The following is a 27,558-nucleotide window of genomic DNA, read 5'->3' on the forward strand; positions in this document are numbered from 1 at the left end:
CACCCAAATTAAATTCTGATTAAAACATATCTACTATGTTCTCTAGGTTGAACAAAGATTCCATTTGTGATATCTGAAGATAATTGAAGGTCTTTTGGAAAGAACTTTTTATAATTTGTAGCATTAATAATCCCTGCTAAGACCTGTGAGCCGATCTTTCATTTTTCTGGAGTGGAACTTGCCGCTTCCTCACAATTCTTGCAAAATGTATTTATATTCTTGAGGACATTCCAAATTCTCTCTGCTCCTTTTAAGTCATGAAAGATTGAGCATCTCATTTCTTAGATTGGGGACACAGATTTCACATTGCTTTGCCAATGACAACAGTTACAGAATTTTAAAACAAATGGCATCCCCTGCATGCCTGGTGTGTTTAGGGAAAAAGAAAAGATTTCCCTGATTTCCTAAACATTTTGTTCAGTTCTTAAAGAAAGGATACATGCGTGGCAGTAAATAAGAAAAGGGAAAATATGACCTTGACTAAAATAATAAAGAAAATTGTCCAGTAAGAAAGCCTTTAACTTTAACATTTCTAAAAATTAAAAAAGGAAAAGAAAGGTTTTGTAAAACAAATCGAAAGGTCTGCTGAATGTGAGCAGTGGTGTGGTCTGATGTGGTTGGGTCATTGCGTTTATGAATGAGCACAGGCTCTGTACAGAAACAGGAAAGAGGAGAGTAGATAGAGAACAAGAGCCCCGCTTTCCCATCAGCTCACCCCCAGTTACTGAAATGGAATGATCCTCAAAAACTGACTTTTTTTTTGAGAGGCCAAAGTCTGCACGGAAAGTCTAGACTGCCAAAGGGAAAGGTCAGGCTTATTACTAGTCGGGAAAAACCCCTTAAATTTCTCCATTACACTTGATTTATCTACTTTTCTGTTTTCCTTCTGCTTCAGTCAAACACATTCTTCCTTGTTCTAATACAACAGCTATTAATTGTAATTAAGTGGTTTATGCTCTATGAAATTGTTTGGTTTTATTATTTTTTCCTGCAATAGCATAAGCATTAGCAAACAAATGCACTGTTAACAAAGCAGCCCATATAGCTCTACTAAGAATCTTGTCTAACCCTGACCATTGCATCCATTGTCTTCCTAACTCTAGCTTTATTTTCATTGTTTGTTCGTTTGTTTTGTTTTATTGGGGGTGGTGAGACAGGGTTTTTCTTTGAAGCTTTGAAATCTGTCCTGAAACTCACTCTTTAGACCAGACTGACCTTAAACTCACAGAAATCCACCCTTTTCTGTCTTCCAAGTGCTGGGATTAAAGGCGTGCACCACCCCCGCCTGGACTTATCTTCTTAACTACTATTCTCATTTCATTTGTAGTATCAATAACAATACTAATTAGATAGAAACCTATTACATGAACTGCACCTATGAAGTAATTCTTCCTGTTTCTAGTTTATTGTCACAAAACTCATACACATATAATTGCAACAATAAAATAAAGTATGTGTCTATACTTTTTACATCTTTTCACAGAACAAAAATTTAAATACTTCCTTAAAAATTTATCTTCATAATTTTCATGTAAGATTTTATATGTTAAGAACACAATTTGATATATTTTTATAACCAAGATGAAGTCATAATGAATTCTTTTAAGTTAAAGAACTATGTTTTATGTGGTATTGATAAAACTATAGCAAAAATCTAATATTTATGTTTTTATTGTAGGTAAATATATATATTTATTCTATATATTTTAAAGGGTCACATAATAGCATCCTGTGATGCCCGTGGAGTTACGAAGCTGTGGGACTTCCGGAAGCTCATTCCAATTGTGTCCATTGATGTGGGTCCAAGTCCTGGCAATGAGGTGAACTTTGACTCAACAGGTAGGATCCCTTTTGTTTCAATATTGTCACCAAGCTAACATAATAATTTCTTTTACTGAAATCGTTTTTTTCCCCTCAAAGTGTTGGTAATACTTTATTTGTAATTTTTGTTTTGAATATACCAACTATGGTATTTGTAGTTTATCGATATTATGAATCTTATTACAAAAGAATTATATTGATCACAGAAGGAAATAAATCACAAAGAAAAGAGGTGGTACTAATGTAGACACACCATAGCTTGCTGACAGCTTCATGTGTACCCTTATAGCCCACATCCCATAGAATCCTACCCAAGGAAAATTAGCTAGACCTGCTGAAACAGAGGCGAGTGGGTGGAGAAGAACCAACATTGTATCAAGATAAACTTGAAACATTTTAATAAGACACTTTAATTATAAAATACTAAAAAATTGCTTAGAAATATTCTAAAATGAATATACATATTCATCTATTATGGAGGCCAAGGGTTTTATGCTCTACAAAACTATTTGCAGCATTTTTCCTGAAATGGTGTATGAATTGTCAAGCAAATAAAACGTTTTATCCCTGATGATGATGAATAGGGTGGAATCTGCTGCTAAACAAAGTGATTCCAGCCATCCACTTAGAAGATTAAAGTGCTGCTGCTTCTCCATATTTAATGTTTTTCTCTGTTAAGTGAGGAATTGACAGTAAATTTTTGCTTTGATAGTGTGATGGATGTTTAAGATTTTTTAATTTTGGAGAATTCCTCAAAATCCTTGAGTTATTTGTGATAGGTTAAAATTTGATATGACAAAATTTCCATTGTTAAGGAAGAAACAAATATCTAAGAAGAAAAGGTAATTCTTTATTAAAAACATAATCCCTATTAATTCTTGGGTCTAGAAACATAACTATACAAACAATAATTCTGCAACTATAAGATAATTGCAGTATGGTTGTTTTTGGAACTGATTTTGTGCTATTACAATTAAATGTCTGAAAATGCAAGGTGTAAGTTATTTTCTTAAACTGTTATTTGTGTTTTCCTTGCTTATTAATATATAAATGACAATGGAAACATTCTTAGTTGCTGTATACGGTGGCAAACACATGTAATGCTTAGAAGGTATAAGTAGGAGGGTCACTTTTTTGAAAGTGAAAGTTTCAAAAATAAAAGAAAGATTTTTAGCAATTTTCTTGACATTATGGCACTATGATCTGCCATAATTCAAAGAGAAGGCACTGTTAAGAATAAAGGACTTTTTAAAAAAAGAATAAAAGATTTCAAGTATCAGTATTTCATTTCATACTGTTCTGTATAAGAAATTAATATTTCAATGCAATGTTCTGACATGTAAATTTGCATTGGCATCAGATCTCCATGGGAGCTCCTCCCGAGGGGTCAAACAAGTCCCATTCCTATACCCATTTTGATTATCTTGAGCAGGCGTTCAACTATTCATGTCCTTGAATTTTGAACTTTGAATGGTAAAACCTCAGGCAGTATATTCTAATAATAGGAATTAAGGTCTTTATAAGAATATCGATTGCACAAATTAAAGATAGCTCTGTATTTTATTGTCATTATATTTGTGTACCTACTGACTTTTTTTGACCTTTGCTATCCAGTTGGAAAGGTCTTTCTACAGTCAGGCAAACATGATTTTAAATAAATATCAGCATCTATCTTCTCGCTGCACAAGTCTATATATTAGAGTCTAGGTATGGAAAATCTCTTTTTTCTCCATGACTGCCAAGCTACTCATCATACACCAATGTTAGGAAAAGTATACAGAATCCATGGTAAAGTGATGAGACACATAAAAGACAGAACTTGCGAACTCTGCCATCAGGTTGAGGAAATGTAATTTCAGTTTAACTTTTCCATCCCTTTTACAAGGAACATATGGTAATTAATTTTAATTTAATGTGCTTTAGAAATACTGTCATAAGGCTTTTCTCATAGATTTATGAAAAACTTGTGCTTCTCTACAGACTTCCTAACTGATCCTGTTTAAAAAGGTTAAAATAAACCAAAAGTTGGATGAGCTGGGGGGAGCCCAAGATCAAGTGAGAACATGAGTAGAAAGACAGAAAATCAGAAAGTTTGGTACTTAAGATTTTGCTGTTGTCAAGAGAGTAGAGAGTGCAGATCTGGAGCTGGCCAAAATTGCAAAAGGATAAATGACTCCTACATCTTTGCTACTTGCTATTTATTTGGGATAAAACATTCAGCAAAGAAATGTTGCAGAACAACATTATGAAAATATATTAAATAGAATGATAAAATGAAGTCTGACTAAATAAAACCAAGATACGTATTAGTCTAAATCTGACAAATTTCTATTTATTCACAAGACAAGCTAATGTGAGCTTATATGATATAATGATTCCAAAAGAGCAAGATAATATTGACCTTACTAGAAATAAAATATAATTTTTGCCAGTGCATGTTGAGTTGTGCCAAATCATGATTCCTGGTCAAAATTTGTGCCAGTATTAAGTTGCATGGTTATATACAACCAAGTGTCAGTCATCACAACTTCACTAATGAATCACTGTTAAAGGCATGCTGATTTTTGTCCAACAATGCCGCTGTGCTCTGGATTTAAGGTATGTCATTGTCAATAAACATGCACTGTCATCTTGATATTAAGCCATGCATGTGAATATTTGGAAACATCTGGCTAAATTCGTTAAAACAAGAAATGTGTTGATTTTTTTATATTCTAAGTGATCATCATATCTCTTTATCAGTTTCACTGAAGGACATCTGGAGAAATGTTCTGTGCTGCTGTCTCTATAAACTAGGAGTTTTTTGAAGGTTCTAGATTCCTATTGTACGCAGTAGCACAGTGTAAGAAATAGACTGAAGATTATAACAAAACTGAAAGCATTGTCTGTACTGTTCATTTCAAATTTCATGAATATAAGTTTTAGGCAAATATTTTCATTTTAGATTCACAAAAGTATGTTCTAAGAGTTCTTTGTCTGTTTTGAGATTGATGCCTGTACTACTAACATGTAGCTTTGATAGAGAAGTGTAGGAGCAGAATACATACCACAATTCAGACTAAGACTGTCTCTAGGTTGATAAGATGTCCAAGAATATGTGTGTGTCAGTCAATGGATAAAAGATGCATGGCTAAACCTTCATTCTTATATGATATTGAGAGTACATTGAAATGGTTAACTAATGGTTAACATAATGCTTTTATGTTTTGTGAAATGTACATATACTTAAACATGTGAGCATGTGTAAATCATTGCATGTGACTTTGTTTTGCCTCTGCTGAATCAGTCGCTTGTGCACATTTGAAAGAACTGTGTGTGGCATAGCATTATTTACATAATGTTTTATTTACAAGTATATTGCCTGTGACAAAAACAGATTATCTGTGTTTATGGATGTATCCATATATTAGTATAAATTTATGGCATTGTATTTGTGAGAGGATAAATGTTCCTTTCTCATTAAGAAAAGAGCCTCCTGGGAGTGTAAAACAGCAAGTTTTTGTGAATACTCACTATCTAAATCATACTTCTCTCTTGGCATATTTAAAATGTCATGTGTTTTTTCACTCAAAACTTTACCGCTGTTTTAGAAAATGTTAAAGACAACTGTATTGTGAAGGTAATAAAAGTGAGCTGTAATTATTTACATGTACCCCTTTGGACATATTTTATTTCATTTCATTGTGCTGATATACCTCAGCAATGGTTTTTGCTCCTTTCTAAAAGGTAATTCCAACATGTTTATAAAGAAGCCACGTCTCTAGGAAATGCAGAAGCAGAAATTTGAGCCAGATGCATAGTCTATGGATAGTCTCCCATGGAAAGCCTGGCAGTATCTGATCATTCAAATGGGCAAAGTTTCCTGGCCTTTGGAGACAATACCAAATGTCCCCCTTGAGCAGAAGCATGCCAGAAGTACTAAAATGGAACTTCCCCCCGAAAAAAATATTGAACAAGGTGAAAAAGAATAGATTTCCTTTACCCTAATTTTTCAAAACAAAATATCCCCAAAATCTTTGGCTCTAATTTGCCAGTGTTGGTTAACAAGGCTATACAGTACATTGTTGAGTATTTAAACAACAGTCAGTTTCTGGTTGGGTGATAGTGGTGCACACCTTTAATCCTAGCACCTGGGAGGCAAAGGATGTGGATCTGTAAGTTTGAGGCCACCCTTGTCTACAGAGAGGGAATTGAATCAAACCTGCCTTAGGAAGAAATGGCAGGAAAGAAGAAGGGAAGGAGAGAGGGTGGGGAGGAAGGGAGGGAGGGAGGGAGGAAAGGATGGAGGGAGAGAGAGAGAGACAGAGACAGAGAGACAGAGACAGAGAGAGAGAACAGGTCAGTATCTGTTTAGCTCCTCTGATGGAAGCAGCGAAGCGCATTAGAGAGAGTAAACATGAAGAAAACCCTGGTTTGGAGGTTGCTTTTTACTTGTTTGTTTGTTTTTCTTCAATACTCAATGGCTGAAAACTTTGGGTAGAATTTCTAAATATTTCTAAACCTCAGTTCCATTGTGTAAGCAATGTCAGAAACCTGTAGGATCTTCCACTCCAGCCTTGAGTGGGTAGCAGGGACTGGCCAGTTACAGTCTCAAACAGTGGAGGGATGGAAGGCTGGAGGGAAGGAGACTGTAGTCAAAAAAAAATCTTGAAACAACAGAAGTTTCAAACATGATATGGTGAGCAATTATAAATAAACAAGTTTTTCTGAGACCAGGTGAGTCAGGCAAGTCATGTGACTGATCCCAGAGTGCTGCCCAGATTCCAGTCAGTAGCTTCTGGAAGACTGCGGGAGGGATGCCAGAGAATAAAGGCGTTGTGGTCAGAGCAGCTCCAGTCTGCAGGACAGACTCCAGCAGGGTAAGAACAGCCAGCACTGTGAGACCCTGGAGTCCTGCAGAGGCTCCTCCGTCCTCTCCGCTTACCAGCTGAATAACAATTTGTGCATGAGAGATCACACAGGAACAGTTTGTGTTTCCTCCGGTCAGAGTGGGAAATCCTTCAACTCCAAGGCCAAATTGGAGAGCAGGAATTGAAGAATCACAGCATCTTTTCAAGAGCTGAGAACCTGGAAATTCTGAAACCCTCAGTGTCACGTTCTTAACAGAAAGAAAGAATGCACAAAGAAATGGCACTCAAGAGAGCATGGTCTCCATGGTGAGGAAGCCCATACTCTGGAGTAAGCCTCCATTACTGTCATTACAGTTGTAAAGGGGGGCTTGTGTCCTATTTAATTATTGCTACTCTACATTAATAGAGATGTTCTTGTCCCCTTTTAACAGATGAAGAAACCTAGACACTGAAACTTTATTCATCTTGTTATATATTGCTGTTCAAATGTATCATTAGCATTCAAAACCAGGCAATCTATATCCTGAGGTACAAGTTATACCTTTACTTTTCTGATTCTTTTCTTAACATATGGTTCTATATTGATATGTGATACAAGTCTGGAAACATTGACTCATTAGTTCTAAATACTGAAGCCTCTCCTACTACTGATAACATGACAATGTTTTACACAAAGCTTCCTGAGATACAACACCATGTATCACTTCTTATCCATGCATTTAACTCTGAATCATGACTAAATCTCAGCAAATGTCTATGCAGTTCACACAGACAATCTAAAGTTCTGGAGCTTTATGTAGGGCTTTATATTTTCACCATCAATTATATTTCTATTCACTTAACAGGCAAAGGCCACGTGAACCACGAGAGAATGTAAAGTTATATTTGTGTCCTCGTTTCAGATCCATGACCCTTCGTTCAGTCTTTTATGATCAAGTGCTGGCTAATTTTCATATGCCTTACACATATGACATACAATAGTCACTTAGTAAATGTTATTAGTAGGAAGGCTACAGAGATATCTGGAGAGATGGCAATGGTCGTGCTTAGAACCAAGCCTAGAGCCTTGTACCTGCTAGGCAAGCACTCTGCCATTGAACTAGTCTCACTCCTCTTTTGTTTAAGTCCTGGCTTAATTAGAAATAAATATCAAAAACTTAAAAAAGAAAGGTATAAATAAAACCAACTCCCTTTTATGTCTCAAACATAGGAGGATAGAACTACTTCTGTGGCATGGATTTCTTGGGACACAGAGTCATCAGAATAGAAGATAAAATACGAGGAGCAGATGACCACAGGGACCTACTCAATTATTTTATGGCACTATTATTTAATTTTTTTTGGTCCATTGGTCCTGTTGAATATAAAAAAATCCACTTTGTTCTTAAGTGAATGCAGATCACTGGACTAAAGAGTGAGGAGAATATTAGGGAATCAGATGATAGCCCTTTGGACATACAGGCTGGAGCTGATATCTGCAGTGACATGACATGCGCACTCTTTTGAGTATAGAGCCTGGCGTGGATACCTGCACGCGCATGCGCAGCCCTTCAGGTATCCTGTCTGCAGCAAACGCCTGCAGGAGCGTCTGCAGCTCTTTGGGAAACAGAGTAGAGCTGTGGGGAGATGTGTGGAACGCATAGACCAGCGCTTTCCCTTTCAGTCATCACAGACCTATCGGCTGGGTTTTATTTCTCCCACTTGGAAGAGTTTTGAGAGCTATAATTACTTATTTGTATTAATAAATTTACATGCTCTTACAGTTCTTTGAAAACTGTTTCATTTAATTGCTATGAATTGGGAATTCTATGAAGAAGAATTGGAGAGTCCTAGGGACAGGCTTCATGCTGTCTTTGTAGTAAATACAAAAAATAGAATTTTTTTCTCTTTGATTTTTATCTTATTTTGTTTCATGATTAAAGTAACTTAATTTCCTAATAGTAAACACAAGAAGTAACATGCCAATACAAGTACGAATTTCTTAAAAGTATTAGTTAAAGATGTATTAATCACAGATCCATTAATTCATAGACAACAGTCATCATCATAGAGAGGATTATGGCCATGAACCTGGACTGACAGGCCTGCCATCTCTTCTGATTGGTTGTTGACTACAATATTCATTTATTAACTAGATATAGACTGTGGTTCCAATCTTAGGTCATCCATACTGACATCCAAGGCTCATTTGAAATTCACAACTTACAATGGTTTTTATCCATAGAAATTGCCTGAGTGTCATCTATATAGGCTGTGGTTGACACGGCGTGTACTTCATCCGATGAAAACAACACTGCACAGCGTGTGAAGGCTTCTTCTGGAACCATCTGCATAGCTTTAGGAATCATGAATTAAAAACCTGGAAACGCATATATCTTTTCTTTTCTGAGGCTTGATTTAATTTGAAAGAACAGAAAAAAAAACAAAACAACAAAAAATCTGGAAGTGACTCACATCTCATGAACTAGAAAAAGGCAAGTGAATGTAACACAAAGTTAAGATTGAAGAGTAAAAGTCACCTGTCTTGAGATGCAATACTGTGCAAGACAGCTAAATAGGTCTGATTTCCTTTTAGTATCCACAAAACCAAAAACTATTAATTTTGTGATCTCATCAATATGATTTTTCATCTAATTTTTAGTTGTTTTATATTACATTTTCCTTGTATTTAGTATAATTAAAACATGGTATCCTAATTATACTAAATGCTTAAATGACCCTATCTGTTATTTACAACATGAAAATTAACCACCTAAATATAAGTAAAATTTTCTCCTTGGTTTAGAAAAGAAGTAGTATTTCATACAAAAATCAAGATTAATGTTTAGAGAAAAAAATTAGCCTTGCCCACCCTGACAATTATGTGAGGTCAGGTGCCATACTCAGACTTTAGACCCCACCAAGATTTGCTCAGCAGGGTTAGCACCACTCCCAGTCTTGGTCAGAGACACTTCTTTTTGTGGTAGGTAATGATCAATGATTATGACTATCAAAGTACTAGGAAGAAATGACTATTGCATGCTGAGAGATGTCTACACCCCCCCCCCATGAAAGGCCAGCGATCATCTTGGAGGAAGAGAAGGCAGAAAAATGTGGAGGCAGCTGATGAAGATAGATGTTCTGAAAGAGTCTTCAGGAGGTAACAAGGCATTGCGCTCACTAACTCACTGCCACTGTGGTACCCTACGGGAGATGAAAACCATGGACATTTCATCATGTGTAGGGAGGGGCTTAAGAGGCCCCACCCTCGACAGGAGACTACAGGCAGTTACTGGTTTCTGGGGAAAAGAATATCATTTCATTCAGTGATGTAGCCACTGGTAAATTGCCTAAACTGCATAAAATAAGTTCATAAAACAACCGTTTCTAAACTCAGTGGCACATACACGAACAAAATGAGGAAGGCTCACTGGCAAAGAAAGGAGTTTCAACAGAAGAGCAGACAGAATAGAGAGGACAATGCGGACTAAAAATGACCCAGATTTGTGCTCCAAATTTATTTATTTTTAAACCTTCTTTCTATTTATCCTTTGTGTCTTTAATATCATGCATCTTAATCCCACTCATTTCTGTGACCCTTCATATCCACCCTCTGCCCTTGCAACCTTTCCCCAAAAACATAAATTTAAGACAAAAAAAAAAGAAACATCAATCTTGTCATGGAAGCTGTAGTGTGACAGAGTATGTCACACAGTAAACCCTTTTATCCATATATCTTTCCTTGCAAGTGTTCATGGTGTAGAGTCTTTTTTTTCTTCTTCTTCAAAGCTTCTGGTGTGTGCTACACTGTTGATGCTGAGCACTCACTGGGACTCCTCTTGAATATCCTGGTTTTGGCCTGTGCCATGGAGATCCTGTAGGTTTGGGTCTGTAGAACCAGTTCCTTCACACACTCCAGCAGATCATGGGTTGGATGGATTTTGGGATGGGCCAAATCATAACCCTTGTTCTGGGCCTGGGTAGTTACAAGGTCAGTCAGTCGGCCAGCTCTCCCCTGTCTTCAACAGTAGGATGCACTCTGCACTTCCCAGTCTAGTTCATCCATTGGAGCAACGAACAAAGGGTGGAGCTGGTTCTCCTGCTTTCCTACCCTCAGGTTCTCGATCCCACACCCACACCAACAGGCCAGCATTATTGTGTTGTCCAGGTGAGGTCCAGGGCTCTCTTTCCTTATTGTTGCAGCTGATAAAAGGTAGTGTCGGCTCCTTCACCAGCTGGAGGTAGTGGGGGCAAATGTATAGGGCATCTTTCTCTTGGCCTCACCACTACACTGTAGAGGAAGGTGGTACCAGCTAAGCTACTCCATGCCTTCAGAGGTAGCTCACCCGTACCCATGTCCTCAGAGTCAGCTCTGCTATGGTGCCAAGATTAGGCACAGGGTGCATTCTCCCTAGTACTCTGTTGGTGAGGGTCCCCCACTTGCTTCAGGTAACAAGGGGCAAAGGAAAGCATCTTTCCCTCACTAGATGGCAGGTATGTGCTGATCTCCCATTCTCAAGCCTTCGGGACCTGCTCGACCATGCTCCTCTGAGCAGGGTCAGCTCTTTTGTACTCCCCGAATAACAAGTAGGACCTTCTCCTGAGTGCTTCAGTTGACGAGGGGCAGGACCAGTTCTCCCTATTGTTGCAGCCAGTGAGGGAAGAGGGCCAATGCTGACACCTCTGCCCTTTTGGTCTTTGGTGTCATCAGTAGCCACAGACATCAACATGGACAGCAGCGGCTTCAGGGCCATGAACCCAGATATGGGCCCAGATAGCAGTTCAGGCCTAGACATCACATCACGATAGTCCTGGCTGGCAATCAAACTCCCCACCTCAGGTCACTCCTTACTGCTTTCACCTCTTCAAATATGCCTCTGTCCACAAGACATCAACCATTCTCTCTCTCTCTCTCTCTCTCTCTCTCTCTCTCTCTCTCTCTCTCTCCTCTTCCATACTATATCATAAATTTGTTCATCATAGTGCCGATCTGCCTAGCGCAAGAGAGGGCCTGTGCATGTGACTTTGTGGGTGAGTCTTGCTGTCCCGCTCAGTCAGTCAGGTTGCTAGGCAGGACCATGCTTCCTCCTCAGAGTCCAGAGTGGTCTCTGTGCTCTGAATTTAATTGGCAACCATATTCCTCAGAAAACTAATTATTAATCTCACATATCCAGTCATAGGAATTGTGAAAAAGAGATTCATGCTTTCAACAATGTTAGTAATTTCAAGGATTTGACCCATTCTTTTTAAATCGGAGCAGAAATAGCTAGTTACTATTGCCAACTGCAGCACTGCACAGACGCAGTAAGCTATCGCCGTTTCCCTTGCATGGATCACGCAAATTCAAACCTGAGTTAATTCCTTAAGCTTATGCAGTAGTTTGAAGCAAGTAAAGTCGCAGTTCTAGCTAAGTTCTCTCAAGAATTACAATGAAATATATTTGTAATAGGATATACAAAGAAAATCAAAAGGCACTTGAATTGCTTGTTGAATAAATAAAATATCCACTCAGAAGTTCCTTATAAGGTTTGTACATATAATTACATATATACAATTACAATGGAGTATGTGCCCCAAACCCATGACCGATCCTATATTAACTGCCGAATTAGATACTGCGTTGTATTTAATGAAGTTTTTCTGTGTTGTTTTATTAAAACTTCTTTCTAAGGCATACTTGTAAACAGATGAATAATGTGTTGGTGTCAAATGATTTTTTCCACCACACCTAAGTAAAAAATATTCCATAAAGCTTTGCATCTGTGAATCACGTGTGAGGGATACACACAAACAGACACACACACACATGCATATATCATATGTGTGTGTGTGTCATTTAGAAATAATAATGACCTCTACTGATATGCTTGTTAATACAATGAAAACTACAAGTGCATGCCAGTATAGGCAGCCTTAAAATATAGCAAATTGATAGGTATGTGTTTGCTTAAAACAATATGGCACATCAGCACTTTGAGATTTTCCAAGAAATGCACAATTTGGACATCTAAAAGAAAAGGGTTGTTTTAATCTAAGAGTACCCACCACGTATTAGAGTCAATGGTGCTAGCTAAAATTCAGTGTACACATACTGCTTGGTCCAGAGCCAGTAACGGAAGAATCCACCTTCTTTTTAGTAGTCTGTCATACAAAATTGAATGGCTGATCATCTTTAATCTGCCAGGATGATACTTTTTAAATAGGATAATCCTTTATGGGAATTTGCAGTTCAACAGATGTGCAAATCAAACCAGAACAAACAGCACACTCAGCACGGGGATGGAGCTGCTGCAGTCGCACTTGTGATAACCTGCAGCGCTAGCTATCTGAAATTAAATTTCAAACAATATTCAAATACGACTTGCTCAATCTGATTGAACTCAGAAGTGTCTCTTCTCACTTGTTACTTAAGAATGGAAGTAAAAATGGCTCCAAGTCATCATGCATCGTGTTCTACATTTCATGCCAAATAGAAAAACGGGATAAGAAGAAGAGTGTATTTTTAAAACGATCACTAAGTATCTCTAAATAATAAACTTGATAAACATTCAACACTTTTGCACTCACAGTTTTGTTACTCTAATGTTGGAAAATATATCAGTTTAATTAAGAACTATTTATTATAAACTTGTTATATGCTTTGCAATGAACTAAATTCTGGGATATAGTGGAGACAAAGTGAGAATTTATTGGATAAAAGAAATTACAAAAACATGCAAGGTTTCAGGTAATAGGAGGAACTGTTGCAAATTTCAACCCAAACTCTTCCACTTGTACTATGCGGCATGTATCACTCCACAGCTGTTTGTAAGGAGGGGTGACTTGTGTATGGAGGTGGAAGAAACATATAGGCTCTGGGGAGACAGACTAGATGCACCCATCTATATTTTAATAGATTGTCTTTACCATGCTAATCACTCTCTTTTATCATCCATTCCTTGTTCTTCCATGATGTTCCATTGTTCTATAGCCACATGGCCTTAGAGACCACTGAACTTCGTCCAAATTTAACTGTAACCATGGATGCTATGTTTCTCCCTTTCAACTCCTTTTCTACTTACTTCTTTCCCTTAGTTAAAACATTTTTAGCACAAAAATATCCCAGTCTTACCTTTCAGCATAGGATAAATTAACATCATCAAATTATATTATTTCACCAATTTTGAGTCTCTTTTACTCTTTAATTCTGCTATTCTTCATAGACATATATATGTATATATATATATATGTACATATATCCTAGTGTCTCTGTAACATTTAGTAAAATTTCTGCTTTAATTCTATGCTACATTCTTGCATTTTTCATATTAATATATGTCTACCAGCTTCATCTTCTAGGTTAATCTGTCCCTCATTCATTTTAGCAATTACTTGCCTAGTGCATTGTGACACACTATTTCCTAGGTGTCCTCTAAACCTACTGCTTCAAGGTGTTATATTCTAAACACTCTCAACCCAGTCTCTGTCATTCGACCATTATAGTCATCTCTGTAGCACCCTCTCCTTCCAGAGTCAGGTATGATGGAACTGTGCACAAAGGTCACTGATATGGTGAGAAGATACAGTTTGTGGATTCACTATTCTTCAGTACCATGTCAAGAAACAATGACCAAGTACGATTACAAAATCTTAGATATCTGGCTTTTGCCAACAGTTAGAGGTGTTTAACTTTCATTACTAATAGTTTGGACCGTTCATCACATTATGTCAAGAGTTCAAGAATCTCCTTGAAAATGTTTGATTCATTATAACTTTTTTGAATGTCACATTTCTATTATAATGAAAATTATTTTGTTAATGAGGCAGCACACTTTGCTTATGAATTCTGAAATTCTGAAGCAATGGAAAATAGTTATTATGGAACTCATCTCAAGAAGCACAATCTCTTAATAACCCGTTTTATCCATCTCATGGTAACATAATATGACTGTCTAACTCCCTGTGGAGTTTAACGTCACTCATTTCACTACCGTGTCTTCTAGTCCTTAGTCCTGTGGATTTTGCTAACATTAAAAATAGTCATTACCTTTCATTACCCTTATTGACAAATCAGATACCTAGTTTATTTTAAGACAGTTAAACTAGACTATATATTTCCAGAATTATTTCTCCTACTCTTTGTCTTTCCAGATCCAAAATTCTCTATAACTTCTTTCTCCACCTACCCCAATGTACACCCAAGTAAACATTGCTTCTCATAACAAAGGTTGCCCTGGCTTTGGACTTTGGGATATCAAGTTTTTCATGTTTTGATTATCAAGTTAATAGTAGGACTTAATAACCTATTCGTATATCAGCCAGTGAGATTTAAATATTCTTGAGTTAACAAAGCTATATTTGCTTTGATTCAAAGTCAGTTATCTCTTTCATATGATGTCATTATATTAGAGATTGTCATTTAAGTATATAATGATAAAATAATGCAGCATTATTTATATCAATTATGAAATAATGTACAAAATTATTCAAATGGGCATCTTTGAATATAAATCATGAAAAGATAATCACTAAAGAAACTGGAAAATGCATGTCTAAGCATGCATCTTGTCCAAATACAGAATCTAAGTTTGCATGATGTGATGCCGTATGATGTTGAGATCATGAGCACATTCCAATGGGATGTGAACACAGCAGGTAATAGTGCATGCAGTACTCCACTGTCCCTGCTGTGTCATTTTTGTAATTTCAGCTGCTCATAGTCAACCACAGTCCAAAAATATTAGTGGAAAACTCTAGAAATAAAGACAATAATGTCTGCTGTCTTGACTAACATAATGAAAAGTCACATTGTCTCAACAGTCTTGTCTAGAAGACCAATCTTTTTTTTTGTACTACCTGAAAATATTAAATGGAATAGCCAGAAACCATATGCACGTAACTTATTTTACATGTTGTTCCGTGTATTTTATTGTTTTAATTTTCTGTTGTCCCTACTTTATAAATTGGTTCATTACAAACATCCATAGAGAGGAAAATACATAGATACATATGTTCTATATATTTGCAGTCTCAAGCATCAGCTAGGAGTCATTTAGAATGTATTCCCCTAGGTTAAAGATTACAACGTAATGAAAACCAATATACAGGAAAAATATAGGCCCTAATCTCAGTCAATAACTGTATAGGTAGATGAGGAGACATGTTGATGGGTGGAGGCTGAGCTGCTCTTCTTCCATGTGAGTATCTTTCCGCTTGTCATTCTATGTTCTTCATCTTCCTTTGTTCCAACAGAGACTAGTATGCCCACTGCTTAGATTTGGAAGTGACTAATGGAGATGAAGATACAAGAGCCAGATCGAAGGTTGAGAAGAGGAGGGTGGGTCATTGCACGACCCTGTCCCACCTTGATTAGGTGCTTTTACAAGCCAGCTGTTGTAGTGCACCTTGGCCCACAGCTGCAGCTGTGTTCCCACAGTCTCACAGCTGTGTTCTTCCCTGCTGAGGGACTCCAGTTCCCAGCCAGTCTTCTGAATAGACCATTTCCTTTCCTGTTCCTTTTAAGCTTTATGCAGTAACCATTCCCCACTGATTCTGATTATGCATGTATTTTCTCAATCATTACTCTATTTGCTTCATTGGTAAATAGTCCATTCATTTATAATTCTCTTTAAATCTTCCATCCAAATGAGACATTTTTGTTTCCTGCCAGGGCAGTGACTGGCACAGATGTGCATATAAAGTTTGGCATGGAATCCAGAAAACGAGTGTAGGCGTTCTCTGTGAGATTCTTCCCTTATATCTGATTTTTCTAGAATCAGTATGCAATTAGTCTTCAATATTAGTGATATGCACATATGCGCCTGTACGTGAAACAAGAAAACGTGAAAGGAAGCAGTGCTGCTGGAAACTAAAAGGAACTGGTGTTTTAACAGCTTGTTGAACATGGAAGATGGAGCAATGATTTCTTGTACGTTGGCTAATTCCTATGTACCTCCTCCTAGATATGCTGGTAATAATGGGGGAGAAGAGAGAAAAAGATTTATTGGAAACCAATGGAAGTTAAAGCTTGCTACCTGATTCTCTGACAGTCCTTTATATATAGGAGGGAGACTGGTTATTCAATTCTTTCATGGTTGCAATTTCTTTTTTTTTTAAAGTAATTTTATTAAATTATAAAAGTTTCCATTTCTGCCCCTCTTCCCAACACCCTCCCACTCCCCCCACTCCCTCTCCTCCTCCCTCTTCATCCCTTAGGGCAGTCAGGGTTTCCTGCCCTGTGGGAAGTTCAAGCTCCTCCCCCCTCCCTCCAGGTCCAGGAAGGTGAGTATCCAAACAGACTGGATCCCCAAAATCCAGTATACGCAGAGGAAACAAGTCCCAGTGTCATAGTCAATGGCTTTTCAGAAAGACTTCAGGCCAGCCACATTCAGAGAATCTGGCCAAATTCCGAGAATCTGGTTAGATCATGTCCTCGTTCAGTCCCAGTCCAACTGGCCTTGGTAAACTCTCATTAGATCCGTCCCCTTGTATCAGTGGGTGAGAGCATTCCTCGCAGTCCTGATTTCTTTTTCATGTTCTTCCTCCTTCTGCTCCTCATTTGGACTTTGGGGGGCTCAGTCCGGTGCTCCAATGTGGGTCTCCGTCTGTATCGCCGTCCTTCGCCAGATGAAGGATCTATGGTGATAAGCAAAATATTCATCAGTATGGTTATGGGTCAAGGCCGGTTCAGGCACCCTCTCCTCTGTCCAGAGAACAATCTGGGGATCTCTCCTTGGACCTGGGATCCCATATATAATCAAGTCTCCTGTAAACCCTAAAATGACTCCCTTAGTTGAAATATATTCTTCCCTGATCCCATATTCATCCTTCCTCCCCCCCCCATCCCAGGCCACCGAGCTTTCCCCATTCCTCCCCTACTCCCTTCTCTCTAACCCTCTCCCCTTCCATCAACCCTCCCACCGCCCCATGCACCCGAGGTTACCTGGGACTCTTGTCTATTTCCTACCTCCTGGCGGATAGCTAAATAAACTTCCTCAGGTTCATCTTCTTATTTAGCTTCTCTAGGATCACGAATAATAGGCTCAAAGACCTTTAATTATGGTTAGAATCCACATATGAGTGAATACATACCGTGTTCCTCTTTTTGGGTCTGGCTTACCTCACTCAGTAAAGCGTTTTCTATTTCCATCCATTTGCATGCAAAATTCAAGATGTCATTGTTTTTTACCGCTGAGTAAAACTCTAATGTGTATATGTTCCACACCTTTTTTAACCATTCTTCTATTGAGGGGCACCTAGGCTGTTTCCAGGTTCTGGCTATTACAAATAGTGCTGCTATGAACATAGTAGAACAAATGCTTTTGTAGTATGTTAGGGAATCTCTAGGGTATATTCCCAAGAGTGGAATTGTTGGGTCCTGAGGGAGGTTGACTCCCAGTTTCCTGAGAAACTGCCACACTGATTTCCACAGTGGCTGCACAAGTTTGCATTCCCACCAACAATGGATGAGTGTTCCCCTCACCCCACATCCTCTCCAGCATAGGCTATCGTTGGTGTTTTTGACTTTAGCTATTCTGACAGGTGTAAGATGGTATCTCAAAGTGGTTTTGATTTGCATTTCCCTGATCGCTAAGGAGGTTGAGCATGACCTTAAGTGTCTTCTGGCCATTCGAAGTTCATCTGTTGTGAATTCTCTGTTCAGTTCAGTACCCCATTTTTTAATTGGGTTAATTAGAGTTTTAGTGTCTAGTTTCTTGAGTTCTTTGTATATTTTGGAAATCAGACCTTTGTCTGATGAGGGGTTTGTGAAGATCTTCTCCCAGTCAGAAGGCAGCCTTTTTGTCTTACTGACAGTGTCCTTTGCTTTACAGAAGCTTCTCAGTTTCAGTAGATCCCATTTATTCATTGTTTCTCTTATTGTCTGTGCTACTGGGGTCCTACTTAGGAAGAGGCCTCCTGTGCCTATATCTTGTAGACTACTTCCCACTTTCTCTTCTATCAGGTTCAAAGTGGACGGATTAATGTTGATGTCTTTAATCCATTTGGACTTGATTTTTGTTCATGGTGATAGATATGGATCTACTTTCATTCTTTTACAGGTTGAGATCCAGTTATACCAGCACCGTTTGTTAAAGATGCTTTCCTTCTTCCATTGTATACCTTTAGCTCCCTTGTCGAAAATTAGGTGTTCATGGGTTTGTGGGTTAATATCCGGGTCTTCTATTCGATTCCATAGGTCGACTTCTCTGTTCTTATGCCAATACCAAGCTGTTTTCAATACTGTAGCTCTGTAATAGAGTTTGAAGTCAGGTATGGTAATGCCTCCAGAAGTTCTTTTATTGTATAAGATTGTTTTGGCTATCCTGGGTTTTTTGTTTTTCCATATAAACTTGATTATTGTTCTCTCCAGGTCTGTGAAGAAGTTTGATGGGATTTTGATGGGGATTGCATTGAATCTATAGATTGCTTTTGGTAGAATTGCCATTTTTACTATGTTGATTCTCCCAATCCAAGAGCAGGGGAGGTCTTTCCATTTTCTGGTATCCTCCTCAATTTCTTTCTTCAAAGACTTAAAGTTCTTGTCAAATAGGTCTTTCACTTCCTTGGTTAGAGTAACCCCAAGATATTTTATGCTATTTGTGGCTATCATGAAAGGTGACGTTTCTCTGATTTCCCTCTCTGCTTCTTTATCCTTTGTGTATAGGAGGGCAACCGATTTTTTGGAGTTGATCTTGTATCCTGCCATGTTACTAAAGGTGTTTATCAGCTGTAGGAGTTCTTTGGTAGAGTTTTTGGGGTCACTTATGTATACTATCATATCATCAGCAAATAACGAAAGTTTAACTTCATCCTTTCCAATACGAATCCCCTTGATCTCCTTATGTTGTCTTATTGCTATTGCTAGAACTTCAAGTACTATATTGAAGAGGTATGGAGAGAGTGGACAGCCCATGGTTTCAATTTCTAAGTTCCTTTTTTTTTCCTTTTTACCACTAGCCCGAAAGGGACTAAGTCCTAATTCCTAATGGTTAACTCTATCTTTATGCCACTATTCCTGCCTCTGTGAAAGGTACACCTTGTTTGAAGTTTGAATACTTGATTTCTATTGGAGGTGCTATTTTAAGAGATTTGGGATGTGCAGCCTTCCTGGAGGAAGCATGCCACTGGACATGAGTTGGATTTTGAGAATTTAAAACTTCTCCTGCTTTCTGTAGATTGTGATTCTGGCTTGTGGTCCAAGATGTGAGCTTCCATCCTGTTACAGCTGCCATGTCTCCCCTCTGCAGTCGTGTTCTTTAATTGTAAACCAAATAACATCTTCCTCCTATAACTGACCATGGCCATAATAGTTTTTCCACAGAAACAGAAAACTAATAATACACCTTTTACTTTAGGATTTCAGAAGGAGCCAAACTGGTCCTGCTGAATAGCCTTAACTGATGTCCCTCTCATCATGAAAGCCCATCGCTGGCCACCCGAATTCTCTCTGTCGCTGTCTGCAGATGAACTCCAACAGCAGAGGTCTTGATTGATGCGACTCTTCCAATATGGGGCGGGTGGGTTTGTTCATTGTGAGCAAATGGCAAAACACATGTGGAGCAGCAACCTGATGTTCTGATTGAATTGAGTCAGACCTGAGCCTACTGACATCCTGTATTCATGCAAATCCTCTGCTGACTACAGGGGAAACGAGATTGCACTAAAGCTTACAAATCCCAGTGATCTGCAGATGCCTATGATGTGGCAATAGGAGGCATTGTTTTTATAATATCTATATTTTTCATTATCCTAAATAATTACTAAAAATAATTGAAAAAATTAGAAAAACATATGAGGAAAATAGCCTGTTTGGTATCACACAAATCAGAGTTAATGATTTGTATTTTTTATACACTATAAGTCAAATCACCACTTAATATGTATTTAATAATATATTTTAATTATAATTTTCACTTTAATTATAAGCAGAGGCAGCAGAAGAGGCAAGAACATTTGAAAAGATACTGTTTGTTTGTTTGTTTGTTTGAACCAAATTCTACACCAATTCTCTAAATTCAGACAAGTTTCTTAATCTCTCTCTGTCTTAGTTTCCCCCTAAAAATTGAGAACAATAAAATGTACCTGCTATGGTTTTTTGTGAACATTACTGAGATAAACCATGTAAACTCATGAACAAGACATAACACTGTGTTTGATGTTAGGTGCCGAATGTACCAACCCTTCATTTTTACAGTATAGAGGATTAAAAATTAAGTGAATTCTCATATGACAAAGGTGCCCAGAAGAGAACTTGTAATAGCATGTAACTCATGATTTGATAACCCTCGGATACTTGCAATTATATCATACAAGTCACTGTTGCATGAAATATAGCTGTATCTGATATTTAAAGAAATTTATTTAATTTGACCCAGATAGCTTAATTTTATGCTACTTCAACTTTTCATTTTGTATGAAATATTGTTCATAATTTCATTTTAATTTAAAACTATTAATTAAAATTCAAAGAATGAAGCTAAGAAGCAAGTTAGTGAATGTTTATTTTAACTTTCTGTAGAGCAAGTCTATGCCTAGAAATCAGGCAGTATTTTGCATTTTGGTCACTTTTCTTTGCAGAGATAATGAGGGTGGGGACTCTTCACTACTGCAGGCAACTGCTTTGAGCTCCAAGCACTTTGAAGATATTAGCTCCATTGATATTCTCTTCATTTTTTAGAGAGCAATGCTGCCTTCCCCTGAGTACAAAAAGATGGACAGTTATTGAATAGAAAAGGCTTTTGTCTAGTTCATAGTATGGTATTAAAATATCCTCTTCTGAAAGACATACACGCAACATCAGAGAGTTCTCTAAGATGTTGAGAGCTTCATCACACTGACTCATTAATTTTGTTTGAACTTAGACATTTACATTTGTATGGAAAATATCCTTCAAGGGGCTAGAGGCTAGGTTATATTTTTTTCTAAGCTATCCAACTCAGTGATATGTGGGTTACTTCTCCTAAAGTTTTAGAAAAGGAAACCTATGGCTACATTTCTGCCAGCAATACACTAAAAATTATACATCCAATGAACTATTTGGAGGAGTGCCCACCTGAAAGACAAAGATGGCCTGTGATTCTTGCTCCTGTGTGTCCATAGAAGATGTCTTTCCTTATAGAAAATATTATAGACTGTTAAAATTCAGAGGAAAAAATATAAATGTTATCTTTTATTCAACTTTGACTCTATATATGCAGATTGTTATTGTTGTTAGGCTGACAACAATAACAAAATTATTGATTCAAATGATTCTTCTATGTCATTAAAAGTTTTATACACACACACATATGTAGTTCTGCCTAGTGTCTGGCTTAAATACAAAAGCCTCATCCACTGATTAGTTTGCTCTTACAGACAGTCAGATTGCAAAACCATCTGAAGGTCACCACATCCTTATGAAAGCTTCCCTTGAAGTTCAACAGCTTGGTGAGTTTCTTTTTGGCTCTTGTGTTCTTTTGCTTTTTTTTTCTTTATACATACATAAAATGTAATATTGCTTTCACTCACAGACGGTGATAAAAGCCTATGATTTAGAACACAAGGTTATCATCAAATAAGCCGTGTATTTATGGTATTCAGACTACCTCTCTTCAGGGTGTCACAGTATTGATCGACTTCAGGTCAATTTAATGTGTAAAATAGAAGTGGCATGCTGTACATTCATGATTATATCTTGTAGTTTGTAGCTGTGAGTTAGATTACATGGCATGCTGAACTACCCTCTTTTTTCTAATTGCCTATGCACTTGAAATAATCAACCTGTCCCAATTCTAGCAGGCAATTAACTAGGAAATAACCTGATATACAAATCTAACCGTTTCTTCAGGGTGTTAGAAATTACAGCCATCCAGCATCTCCATCCCCAGAATGTCTTAATTCCAGTTGCAATTATTTCATCTAAGAGGTGTGCTAGCAAGATGGGTTGGCCGGCTAAGTCCTCATTTCCAGACCTAACAACTTAAGTCTGATATTCAAGACCCACATGATAAAAGGAGAAACGTTACTTCACTAATGCACCTAGGTGTGTGCACACACGCACACACAGGTGCACATGTGCTCTCTCTCTCACACACACACACAAGCACACACACAGAGAAATACAAAATAAAGAAGCAAACAAATTAATAAATGCAATATTTTCTTTTAAAGAGTCCTGAACAGGCTCTAATTTAATATTGTGATATGTGTGGGAATCCTGAAAGGGTGTCTAGAGTCAGAAAATCCTATTATGTCCCAAGAGTACCTCAGAGAATCTCAGTATTTTATGGCATCTTTTCTCCTTTTAACTAAAGATAAAGGACCGAGAATTGTGTTTCATGGCATTGGAGCCATTTCCCGCAACAGTTATACTCTTTGTACGGTTGGTGGAAGCCTAACAGCGTCCCTTCACTGTGTAGTTCTAATTCGGGAATTGAAATGAATGGAAGTTGACTGTGTTCTCTCACCTAAGGAAGAAAGTGATCAAAAGGACCTAATATAGTTTTCAAAGTCTAAAAGAAAAGCACACTTAAGAGCCAGCTATCTAAAAATAATGGAAACAGAGAATCGAGGATGACTGTGTTTAGGCTGATGAACACGATATTCAGTTTACTATCAGCAAGATGAGATGGTGCTTTCAGATCTGGATGGAAAGAAAATCTGAGCGTCATGAACACTTTTCTCTCTTGGCAAATGGCAAGTGTGTGTGTGCTGGGAGGGCTTACCTCAACAATTATATTCAGTTGAGTCAGGGTAAAACTAGGCAACCCCCTGTCCTAATTAGGATTTGTTGCTGTGATGAAAAACAATGACCAAAATCAGCTTGGGAAGGAAAGGGTTCATCTCGATTATACTTCCAGGTAACAGGTTTCTATTGTTTTTATTGAGCTATATATTAATCTCCACTCCACTCTCTTCCTTCCTACTCCTGTCTACCCTTTCCTATGACCCTCATACTCCCAGTTTACTCAGGAAATCTTGTCTTTTTCTTCTTCCTATGTAGACACATTTATGTCTCTCTCAGGGTCCTCTGGGGTTGTGAACTATAGCTGGTTTTTCTTTACTTTATGTCTAAAAGACACTTAGGAGTTAGTACATATTATATTTGTCTTTCTGTCTCTGTGTTACCTCACTATTTTTTTTTAAATTGGAAGCATTTGCCTACAAATTTCAAAATGTCATTATTTTTTTTATCACTGAGTAGTACTACATTGTGTAAATGTACTACATTTTTTATCCATTCTTTGGTTGAGGGGCATATAAATTGTTTCCAAATTCTGGCTACTGTAAATAATGCTGCTATGAACATAGTTGAGCTTATTTGGGTATATACCCAAAAGTGGTATTGCTGGGTCTTGAAGTAGATTGTTTCCTAATTTTCTGAGAAATTGCCATCTGATTTCCAAAGTGGCTTTACCAGTTTGTACTCCCATCAGCAATGGAGGAGTGTTCTCCTTACCCCTCATTCTCTCCAACATAAGCTGTAGTACAGACCTAAGCAGAGAACTCTCAGCAGACAAATCTTTAATGGCCAGGTAACAGTCTTGTCATTAAGGGAAGCCAGGACAGAAACTCAAGAAGGGCAAGAACCTAGAAACAGGAACTAATGCAGAGACCATGGAGGGCTGAAGTTAACTGGCTTGCCCCTCATGGTTTGCTCAACCTGCCTTCTTACAGAACCCAAACCTACCAACCCAGGAATGGTACCACTCCTAATGGGCGGGGCTCTCCCTCATCCATCCCTAAAGAAAATGCCCTAGAGGCTTGTCTACTCCCTCCTCTCAAATGACTCTAACTTGTATCAAATTGGCAGCACAGCTACAAACTATAAGGAAACACAGAAAATATTACAAGAAATGATGGAAGACAGGCACATCAAACAGTTTGCATATTTTTGAAAAATCCCAGCTATTTTTCATCTGAGAAGTTCAAATGTAAGTAAATTATTTCTGAGATAAACAGCAAGAAGAAAAGATTAATAAATCATTATCCTTGGTAGTGAAACCCTTCCTTTTTGTAATTATCTGATGACCTTGGCTAGACTGTGAAACCCCAGTGGTTGGGTAGCCTTATTTGTAGAATTGCTGGTGAGTGCATATTATTTCAGGAGAAGCAGTGGCCTTTGTTAAAGGTAAAGGTAGGGAAGCAACACTGAGAATTCATGTGCATGTGATATTACATTGTGATTTCCTTAAATATATCGTATAAAAACGAATAGCTACTATTTACAAATGAATGTATATTTTGCCAGGAATTATCAGTAGAAGTTGACTTGTATCTCCCTGATAAATGCATTTTAAACTTCATTTAGGACTCTTTAGTATATTAAAGGCTGTTGCTGATGACAGTGTACTACAACATAATGTTCACCATTAGTCCTTGCAAAAAGACTATGGGGTTAAGGAGATCCGAAGGGATACTATCCAAGTTAACAAATCTTAGCTATGGGAGCTGATAGGAAGTTGATCTTAAGAACAAAATTTTACAAGACTTAGAGGGGCTGAGGGGGCATCTCAAAAGAGGAATTGAATGTTCAAAATTGTAAGACAGTCCTGTAGGAAACTGTAAAATTACAATGGAAAAATAAAACCCTCCAAACACTTAATAAGAGGCTCCTATTGCTGATTCACTCGGCCCTGTAGCCATAGTTTTCTAAGTTGGCTTCAAGGTTCTCTTCTTTCTAAGGTATATTTTAAGATGGGTACACTATCTGTGCACAAAGGAACTGAAATAACCCTGTAATTTTGTGGATTTTTTTAAAGGTAAGCTAACAAAAAGAGTCTTTTCCTTTTCCTCTAATTCCAAAAAATATAGTTACTTATTTTTCTCTTGGAGCTCAATGAGACAATCTTCCCCTGAATCTTCCTTCATGTAACTTTTTCTCTCTCCCAAAACTTTATAGGCTTGCTCACAATCTCATGCGGGGCTTTTGGGGGATTTACTGCTTCTGTGTGTGTTTATACACATGTAATTTAAAAAGCATCCCTTTGACAAAACAAAGGGGAGAGGATTATATATATTCAATTTATTTTTGAAGATATCGTTAACAAATATATGGAGCTAAATTTTGATGCTTAATTTTTTTTAAATTTCTATTTGTGAAATATCTATATTTATTTTTAATTAAGAATGTACTTTGACTTCAGGAGTGCTCATAAATATGGAACAATTTCTACAAAATTTAGTTTACTTCTAGAATTATATTTAGAATGATGTAGTTGACAGTTTCAGATTGGCATTGCCTGTTAAATATGTATTATATGTACACTAAATATATTGTTAAATATAATAAATATATATGAAATTATGGGTATCTATATATTATGTTTCATTCATTTATTACCTAAAATTAATTTTTATTTCATTTTTTCTTAACATATGGTCCATGACCAAGTTCTATTCCATTTTTAAAATAGTCTTCACATTGTAAGCCTAAGATAAGATGTCTTTAAGACAATGGCAACTACCTTCTTTGAAATCTTCAACACAACCTGCCATTCTGCCATCCACATGTCTTATAATTATAAGCACTCCCATAATTATAGTCTTGAAGATTTTGCCTTGTGTAATACACTCTTTCCCTGACAAACCCTCACTCGTGTGCATTAGTTCTCAATTTTGTTTTGTTAATTGTTGTGAAGGTGGTGGTGGTGATTTCTATTTGTTTGTTTTTGCTGACTTTTCAGTCAACCTGTGCGGATGTTGTCTGAGGACCTGAAAAAATGGAGCAGACCACAGTCTTCTGTTGTAGTCGACCTTAATTCAGTTTCAATGTACTGTTATGCATACATGTAACAAAGAAAACAATGATCCAAGGAAGGTTGTTTGAACTCTGAAAATAAGGTTCAGGAAAACATGTAAATAAATATCAGCAAGCACATATGAAATGCTAACAGCATCCCTTTCCCAGAACATTCTCAGGACAGACCAATTTAAATGTAATTGCCTGGCATGTACTAGAGGATCTATCTGGAAAAGCACGAAAGCAAGGCAGAAGCCATATCCAGATTCAGGGTACACTGACCAATGAGACTAAACATATCTTATAAATTAAATGTAAATGTTTGTCAGAGGAGGCATGACATCATGTCCAAGAACAATTCAGGAAAGAAAACATACCTGAGGTAAAAGGCCTTCTGCCTTTATTTCCTGCAGCGTCTCTCCCAGTTCCACAAGACATTGTTCATTATGCATCTATTTTTTGATCTTGTTCTGACAGTTTTGACATAATTCAATGGCACTTCTTCTCATCCTCCTCCCTTTTATTCTCTCTTCTCTTTCATTCCTAACATTCCCTGTATTTTCATCTCAACATCATTCCTCTAGTAAATTTTTGTCTTGTCTATGTTAGCTTTATGCTAGAAGATAGTTTTTTCATCCTAAAATAAAACTCCTGTGGTAGATGTTGTATTTGTTTAGAAAGCTTTATACCACTTGGTTTGTATAATGTTACTTGCATTATTTCAGACCTGACTATTTCATATAAGTTAACCAACTGACGTTCTCTTCCCTGGGAGATGACTCTTTTTCCCATTCTCAGCATTTTCTAGTTGCTTGTAGTTCATGTGGGGTCGAGGCCTCCTGAGCTTTCCAGAGTCCATGTTAGAATGTCTATTGTTGTTCTTGTTTAGCTCGTATTTAGGCAGCCATCTTGTTGAGGTGTCAAGGGTGTAGCTTCCCTGTCATTTCTAGGAGGCACAATCTCACAGCAGCCTTCCTGTTCCCCTGTCTCTTACAGGCTCTCCACCTGCTCTTCGGCAGTGTTCCCTGAGCCTTGAGTGCAGGATCTGTGTTACTGGTATATCCCCTGGGACTGGGGTCCACAACTCTTTCATTTTTATTGATGGTGGTTCTCTGTAGTGAAGCTTATAAAGAGAAGTTTCTCTGATGAGCGGTGGGGACTGAACTTCTGTGCACCTAAAAACAATGGTTTTGATAGTTAGGGATTCTG

The 27,558-nt window shown here is 37.5% G+C and overlaps 1 protein-coding gene across 1 annotated transcript in view; it reads left to right on the forward strand.

Moving 5' to 3' along the window:
• Positions 1-27,558, forward strand: part of Spag16 (sperm associated antigen 16) — an 883,930-nt gene that overhangs the window by 659,888 nt on the left and 196,484 nt on the right. Inside the window, exon 15 of the mRNA XM_048459370.3 lies at positions 1,713-1,839. Within this exon, the coding sequence (XP_048315327.3) occupies positions 1,713-1,839 (127 nt within the window). The remainder of the gene's footprint in view (positions 1-1,712; positions 1,840-27,558) is intronic.

The sequence above is a fragment of the Myodes glareolus genome, chromosome 1, assembly GCF_982192425.1.
Source record: "Myodes glareolus chromosome 1, mMyoGla1.1, whole genome shotgun sequence".
Taxonomy (NCBI): Eukaryota; Metazoa; Chordata; class Mammalia; order Rodentia; family Cricetidae; genus Myodes; species Myodes glareolus.